This window comes from Dendroctonus ponderosae, unplaced genomic scaffold (genome assembly GCF_020466585.1).
Source record: "Dendroctonus ponderosae isolate FM_Combo_2020 unplaced genomic scaffold, Dpon_F_20191213v2 Dpon_F_20191213_1, whole genome shotgun sequence".
Taxonomy (NCBI): domain Eukaryota; kingdom Metazoa; phylum Arthropoda; class Insecta; order Coleoptera; family Curculionidae; genus Dendroctonus; species Dendroctonus ponderosae.
This window is the reverse complement of record NW_026017110.1, coordinates 38,976,337-38,985,218: the sequence shown is the minus strand read 5'-3', so window position 1 is coordinate 38,985,218 and position 8,882 is coordinate 38,976,337. Positions and strand designations below refer to the sequence as shown.

Below are 8,882 nucleotides of genomic sequence, written 5' to 3'. Positions count from 1 at the left end.
CCAGAAAAACTTTCTCTTTGTATGATTTCAAAAATAAACGTTTCAGCATTCTCTAACTCTTCTACTGTCAGCTCACTTTTTAATTTAACTTCTTGAGCTTTTAAGTTGTGAATGTACCTACGTATCCACGCGACTATCCTTGTCCTGTTTTGTAGAAGCTGCTAAAATGGATCAAATGCCAAAAATCAGTAGTCTCGATGTTGACCAGTGCGACATTCAATTTTCTTTTTTGTTCTACCCCAATTTCTACTTCGTTTGGTGTTATATCTTCTATTGGCCAACATTCTTTGCTTTCGTATAACCAGGTCCGTCAGTAAATCAGGTCCCTCCCACCATTTTGATTTCACAAGCTGCTTTGGTGTACATCCTCTTGATGAGAGGTCGGCACAATTTTGTATTCTGGGAATGTGATGCCACTGATTTGCACATGTCAAACCCCGTATTTCTCGCACCCTGTTCGAAACAAAAGCTCCCCATTCTTCACGTCGCTTTGTCCAAGAAATTACCGTCGAAGAATTGCTCCAAAAGTATGTTATCATAAGAGAAATGTAAATTATTTTTTACTTCATGAAAGAACCGTCGTAGCGCAAACAGCGGGTAGCCTTTTGTGAGCGCGACATTATTGGCGACCGTGACAGGACTTTCACTGGTTTTTTCCGGATTTTGAATCTTTTAAGTGTTCGGATCGTCGGGAAAAATAAATAAAATAAGGTAAATATGACGAACTAAAGGTATTGGACCGCGAACTCTTTGAGTTATTGCTGGAATACGCGACAGAAGATGAACTGGAAAGTCGTGAAGTTTACTTTAGAAGATTCAACGCATTGCGGTCAAGGTGGGAAAAGCTTGATGGTGCTTCCAGGATACCACAAGACAGGGAACCCTATGCAAGATCCGCATCCACAGCAGGAAGTTTAGAGTCAGCAGAGCATACAGGTATGAGAAAATTTAAGTTACCTACTATAAAATTTAAACATTATGATGGAAGTATCAAAGATTGGCTAGCCTTTTGGGCCCAGTTCAAGAAAGTGCATGAAGATCCGTTCATCGACCCAAATGATAAAATAGAGTACCTCATTCAAGCTACAGTGAGCGTTAGTAGAGCAAGACAACTCGTCGAAAGTTACCCTGCTATGGGGGAAAACTATAATAAAATTATACAGAGCATGCAGCACAGATTTGGTCGTGAGGATTTGCAGATTAAGGTATATGTAAGAGGACTATTGAAACTCGTTTTATCAAATTCAGCTTCTAGAGAAAACTGGATGTGTCCGTATTGTATGATAGTTTAGAAACACAGTTACGGGCATTAGACACTTTAGAAATTACTTCTGATAAATATGCTGCTATGCTTTTTCCTCTTATTGAATCTTGTTTGCCACATGAGTTACTCAGAGTTTGGCAACGTTCCACATTGTTTATCACAATTGACTCAAGTGAACGTCCAGGTGATTGAAAGTCCAGTGAAATAAAGTTAAGGCAATTGATGGCTTTCCTCAAACAAGAGATAGATAATGAACAGCGATTGGTTCTAGCAGCGGAGGGTTTTGGATTGGCAGAAAAAACTTTCTTCGAAAAAAAGGGTGAGGGAAACTCATTTTGGATGGACATTTAAGGGAAAAGTACCAGATTGTCAATCACGCTCTGATACAGTAGTAACTACATTGAATCAGCTTGTCAAGGATGCTCAAATCTGTAATTTATGGGAACTAGACGTTTTGGGTATCCAAGATCCTATTGAGAAACAGAACAGGGAAGAAACTGAAATGGCAGCCAAAGATTTTTTTCGGCAAACCATAATTACGGATCAAGAAGGGCGTTATGAAGTTCGACTTCCTTGGTTGAAGGACCACCCTGCACTTCCAAGTTACTACAATATGGCTATGAAACGATTAAATACTACCGTACATCGCTTAAAAGACAATGATCAATTTGTAAAATACAATGAAGTGTTTGAAGAATGGATGGATGAGAAGATTATTGAATCCCTGGAATCCGATGACTTAAATCAAGGACATTATTTACCTCATCGGCCTGTAATTAAGGAAAGTGGTACAACGAAAATACGACCTGTGTTCGATGCTTCAGCGCACGAAAAGGGGAAACCATCTCTGAACCGTTGTCTGGAAAAAGGCCCTAACTTGATAGAACTGGTTCCATCAATATTGCTGCGTTTTCGAGAAAACCGAATAGGTGTGGTAGCCGATATCAAAAAGGCGTTTTTGCAAAATGATAGAGATTTTCTGAAATTTATTTAGAAAAATGATCGGGATCAAGATATTGTTCTAAGACACAGACGTGTAGTTTTCGGAATAAACAGTAGCTCTTTCCTCTTAGCCATGAATATAGATTTTCATTTAACGGAATGATCAGTACACAGATTTATAGAAGAGTCAATTACGTCAATGAAAGAAGGCTGTTTCGACTTAAGAGGGTGGGAGCAAACCCAAAGAAGAGAATCTAATGCTGAATTAATCACCCAATCTGTCTCAGTACTTGGTTTGAGTTGGTGCCCCCAGAGAGATGTATTATCTCTAAATAGACACTTTTGACAAAATTACGTCGATTTGGACGAGATGATCGTTACAAAAAGGTTAATTTTATCTATTACACAAAAAATATTTGATCCAATTGGATACACATGCCCGTCGACTCTACTTCCTAAACTGATATAGCAGAAACTGTGGACGAAAAATATGACCTGGGACCAACCAGTTGGAGAAGATTTAACCCAAGGATTTAAATCCTGGATGAAAGAAATATATTGGTTGTTAACGATTGAGATTCCTCGTTGGATACTGGCTGGTGATGGTAAATCCGAAAACTTGAGCATTCATACCTTCTGTAATTTCTTGGATAAAGCGACGTGAAGAATGGGGAGCTTTTGTTTCGAACAGGGTGCGAGAAATACGGGGTTTGACATGTGCAAATCAGTGGCATCACATTCCCGGAATAAACAAATCCTGCCGACATCTCATCAAGAGGTTGTACACCAAAGCAGCTTGTGAAATCAAAACTGAAACTTGTCTAAACTGTCAAGAGTCACCAAAACCGAGACTTTTCTACCTGCTCTCTTAACAATAGTTTTCATAGTTTCCGACACATATATACACAGGGTGATTTTTTAGTGCCATAGAGTCCATTATTTCCGATGGTGTTGAACTTTCTAAAAATAGTTTCATATAAAAGTTGTTGACACCCAAAGTGCGCACATTATAAAAATATCTTATATGATACAGCGTGCCTCAGAAAAGCGAGGCAAGATCAAAGTGTATTTTTTTAAATAATACTACCCATTTTTCATTAGCTCATGGAATGGAGCTTGAAACGCTGCATATGCACCGTAAATTGTTTTTTTCTTACGTGCGACGTTAGCAGATTATCGCCACTTTAGTAAAATTTTGCTTAAAAACATGGTATCTAAAAATTAATTGTAGAAGCAAAAAAAAAAGCAGTTAGAGATACAAAAAAATACGTCTTTCCAATCACCACAGATCCGTTAAGAATTCTATTGAACCAAAATATCAATGCATTGTACAGGATGTTAACGATGTGGACTTCAATCTAAAACTGTTTAACGGAATATAACTTTTGTTTAACACACGACAAAGGCGTTGTTTATTAATTCTAAACAGTAACTATTTAAGATCTTGCTCAAAACGAAGTCTCCTTTTTTTTCATCTCCCCTTCTATCCCCATCCACCGATTCGGAAAACGCTGATCAAAGTACTACCTTACAGTTTGTCGATAATGTGCTGGACATCCGTCATGCTCGAAGATCAGGTTCTGACGAATATTTAGCGGCACATTTTCCAGTAGAGGTGGCAGGTGGTTAATAAGAAAGACGCCCTATCTTTGCCCATTAAGATATCTGACAGAAAATGTGACCCGATTATTTAATCGTTTGTTACACCACACCGAACATCAGCACTGAACCGTCTTTGATAATTACGGTTCGACGTTAAGCGGGGATTTTCCTCGGCCCAGTAATGAGCATTATGGTAGTTGGTAATCACATGCTTTATTTGATGAAATGCCAGAAATAAGAAACACTTAAGGCATTTGCGTCGGTAACAGTTTTATAGTGTACTGTTACACTTTTCAGATGTTTCTTGATCTTGGCGAGAAATCCATAATAAAACTGGAAAGTATTAAGAACGGCAAAATACCAGGTCGTGGAGCGTTCGGCCTTGTATTCAAAGGTGTTTGTAAAGTGAGAGGGTCGAATAACGTTATCGATTTTGCGATGACGATGCTCCAACCCGTCCAACCATGACCAAACGCTCGCCAATCGACCATTTTAGCTTACAAAGTGGCTCAAGGAAAATGGGATTGAGATCCACTGCAGTATGCTTGTAAAGCAAATTGTACTGCCAGACAAGAGTTGAATATTCTACTGAGCTTACGCCATTCAAATATTGTCCCTTTTCTGGGGGTTTGCATCAGTCTCTTGGCTCTCGTTCTCGATTGGGCAGAACAGCGATCATTAGATTTAGTTTTGCGACACTATCGTCGATCTGGAGCGAAAGTTGGACCATATACAAGTCAAGCAGTTATTTTACACTAGCGGGCCTTCGACTTTCGCGTCGCGTACCGTATACCATATTTCTTGATCCTCTAGCCGGAAAAAGTTGAAAAATTTTAAAAAAAGGGTTTCAAAATGTTATCAAAACAGTTAGCTGACAGTCAGTGACACAGGATGAAGAAAATTTTATTGAATAATGGGAGGAAGGGTAAATTGTCATTGTCATGTTATTGAAATTGAAAAAAATAATTCTTTCACTATTGAAAACTGTCGCGAAACTACGTACTTTCCACCAGGGGATCAAGAGAAATTAGTTTATCTATCCGATTTATTTGACCATAAATTTATGATTTGAAAATTATTTATTTTGGACATTCACTTATTAGTTAAGAACAGCAAAAATTACTTACCACCTTCTTTTATATGAATGGTAACCTCGTCTCATATAAAAACATGCGCACAAGTCTTTTGATGGACTAAGCTCTCCGCTATAAATTTGTTGATTGTAACTACTACATTCCTCCTTAAAAGAAAACGGGTGCTAGATTAGGATTGTTTTATCTTCTCCTAACGTAAAAGTGATAAACCCCAAGTAATAGATTGAGTATTTTTATCAATAAACATTCCGAAATACTTAATTTTATTAAATGTTTGTACGATCCCATGTATGTAAAATCAATTCGACTCAAAAGAGTAGTTCGGTAATTAACCCGCTTGGGCCAATCAAAGTTAAAAATAATTAACAAAAATTAACTATTTTTAGTTGTGTTTCTGGGAAAAATTCGGTTTCCAACCACTTTTCGTTGAATGAAGTGTGCAATTATCTCATAAAAACAAGCCCCTATCTCATCTCTCATATCTCATTAGCGGAAATAATTATGTCAAGTAAAAACACTTACCGGCTTACATTTGCATTGGAACGTCTTGTATTTAGTTCTACTTCTTGACAACGATGGAAACCTAATTTCACTTACGGGCTTGACGTTTTCAATATTAAATAAATAAAGATGCTCTCCGCCCATGTTGACTAACATCTCAGATCCGGCAGAGTTGAATTCAATATACGTTACTGCATGCCGAATGCTACTAATATCTGCATTGTCAATAGCTATATGTCCAGGGGCATAATATTGCACGACATTGGGATCAGTCAATGTACTGCTTGAAGGGTATGTATATTCGGATATGCTATGATTGATCTGAAACAAAGCGAATATTTCACAATGACAGCATCTCGATAATGCAGACTATGGCACATTTATTCTTTGAGATTTTATTTCTCAGTCTTAGAACTAAAAGTCTCGCAGTTTGTCAAACAATACTCCTACAAGAATAAGAAACGAAACCTACTCTGCCACGGCAACTCAAATGTGTCCCAGCTCTCGATGATCAAGATAATCATTTATCAAACAATTCATTTGCGAGTCAGTTTTCTTAAAACAAATTAATACTACATACTTATTGCTATCCTTCACTTACATTCAAAACGTAGCCTTATCAGCACATTATTCAAAAAGTAAATTAATAAATGGTATTCAGGATTGCTCGACAAAAGCAATGCAATATGAACAAGCTTGGATGAAAACCATAGATAATCTTTGAACTGCCGTGAAATTACTCCGGATAATTACAAATGTTTTCCATAATTATACAATTTTACTTTAGTACCTTACCTCAGACAATATACAAGTTTTTATTTTCCGCCTATCATAAATTCTAACATAGGCATCGTTGCAACCTACAGCTATGTAATGAGGCTTCGTCGGATTTACAGCTATACATTTGATTTCGCAATGAGATCCAAAACTGAGAAATAAATTGGCTGTTTGCGACGTGCATATATGTGGTTGCCTTAAATCATATTGTCTGAAAAATGATTATAACATATTTACAAAAATATATGTCGTTACAATTGCTTACATAACTTTAGAATCTTCGGAAGCGGACCAAAACATCGTAGAAACTACAGGACAGGTGGCCAGTCTTTTCACTCTACTTTTATGACAGATACAATGTAAAATTTGAGACCCTCTCAGTTCCTGAACGGATACTTTACCATCGCCGGCAGAACTGGCAATCATACTATTGTTTACTCCCAAAAACTGCAAGTTGATGTCAAATCATGATATACGGTATCGACATAATATATATTTACTTTATATTACAATTGAGTGTAATAATATATTATATAATAAGAGCTGTAAGAAGCACTATACGTACGAATGGAAAAGTTGCTCACGATGCCACGAGGCGGCGAGTGCGTAATTCCATGAGTACGTAATTGCGTTACAACTCGAATTATGTACTATACTTTACCTACGACCGAAATAACTTACTTAAACTGAAAGAAAATGTTTTATATACTTTTGAATATTTTTAAATATATCAGTTTCGGTCATAAACAAATATTCAATAAGGTACATTTTTGCGTAAAGTTTTAATGTTGTTTGCGGACAAAATATCGGACTTCTTGTTTTTAAACCATCAGACTCACTTTTCAGCAGGGTAAGTATTTTTTAATACAAGATACAAGTTTATATTGTGATGAATGATGACAGAACTATGCGTTTGGTTTACCGTGCACTTAATTTATAATGCGTAAAATAACTTACTTAGATGGTAGGAAGTGTGGCTTATAGTACTTTCAGTAGTGGTCGTAGGTCAACAAATATTCAATAAAGTACATTTTACCGATAAGTTTTAATGTTGTTTGAGGACAAAATATTGCACTTCTTGCCTTAAAACCATCAGATTCACTTCTCAGTAGAGTAAGTATTTAGTAGAGTATTAGTAGAGTAAGTTACAATGTTTATATTGTGATGAATGATGACAGAAATGCGCGTATGGTTAACCGTGCGTTTGGTTTACATTGCGTAAAATGGAACTTACTTAGATGGTAGGTAGTGTGTTTTATACTACTTTCAGTAGTGGTCGTAGGTAAAAGGTATTACACAACGAAAGAAGTAAACTTGACCATAAAACATTACACAGACAAAATATTTAAGAGCATTACATATAGAAAAAATTAATAATTAATTAGTTTCTCGATAAAAAATGTCCATATCACATAATATGTATTCTTTAAAATCCACTAATGTTTCCATTGCAAATGTAATATTCTATATTACTATATATATAACATTCGACATTTGCAGGTAATAGTATATCCATCTGTAACAGATCGAAAAGTTATGGGGACTAGTTAAAAATTCTGATTCAAAATCACTTAAATTTCAACGCATCATCATTACTGCTGGTCACCTATGCTGGGTTTATACACCATGAATAAGAAATAACGCATAGCGCTTAAAGCATAAGATAATTGCTGAATTAGCGGCATAAATAATTTCCCTAAGAAGCTTCTTACTTCCAATTTTATTCTTTAATCGCTATACTCATGAGTCAGGCGTTGTATGATTCGTTGTATTCTATTCGTAATAACTTGAAAGTAGCTTCTTAGTGAGTTTTAACCCACTAAACAGCGACAGTATCGAATTTATTTAAATTTAATTTTTCCAAACAAATGGATAACTAAAATCTAAAGTTTACGTCTACCTACTTTGACCCAACCTACCCATATATTTTTTAAAAGTATATGACCAAGTAATACTGCTATGTGAAGGTTAGAATAACGCAAGAAATCTCTCAAGTGTTAGCAAGTGAAAAAAATTGAAATTGGCCTTGCTCATCTCAGCATGTCAACGGTCCCCAATTTGAACACCTATTTTAATTTTTACTGTAACTTTTTACATTTTGGATAAATTTGTGGTTGAAGTAAATAATATTATTATACTTTGTATTTCTCACGACCGTAACTCAAAAATTTTGCTTGAATAAAACTATAGAAATAAAAACGAGCAAAATATAGTTTTTTAAACAAAATATTAAAAATATAAAAAACATGTTTTTCCTAAAAGAAATTGGTGTAACTTACTGAAATTTGATCATGCATACGGCATTCCTCGATCTTTTAAATGTCGGTATCAAAAAAATCAACGTATGACGTCAAATCTACGACATGAAAAATACTTTTATGTCAAAATAGGCGTATTTACAAAAAACGTTTGGCGCCTGATCTACTTTTTTTCTTCATCTCTACACCTTGTTTAATATGTTCCATACTCTACGTTTACACTATCGAATATTTAGTAAATGATTCAAACTTTTTCATACTTATTTCATTCTTTACGTATAAAAATCTTATAGAAACATTTACTTCAAACAGTACTCTGTTAATACTTTTAGACTCTTGGACAATTATTAGCCTCATATCTCATCCTAAATAAGAATTTGTCGACTTACCTTCACAGAAAAAATATTGCCAACATGAATTGTGGAAAGAATATGAGGTCGCCTG

The 8,882-nt window shown here is 35.6% G+C and overlaps 1 protein-coding gene across 1 annotated transcript in view; it reads right to left on the bottom strand.

Moving 5' to 3' along the window:
* The window catches only part of LOC109540374 (WD and tetratricopeptide repeats protein 1), a gene marked incomplete in the record, with an annotated part of 17,684 nt that overhangs the window by 6,624 nt on the left and 2,178 nt on the right, over nt 1-8,882 (bottom strand). The window contains 5 exon segments of the mRNA XM_048661645.1: nt 4,936-5,048; nt 5,425-5,724; nt 6,199-6,391; nt 6,446-6,627; nt 8,828-8,882. Coding sequence (XP_048517602.1) covers nt 4,936-5,048; nt 5,425-5,724; nt 6,199-6,391; nt 6,446-6,627; nt 8,828-8,882 — 843 coding nt within the window.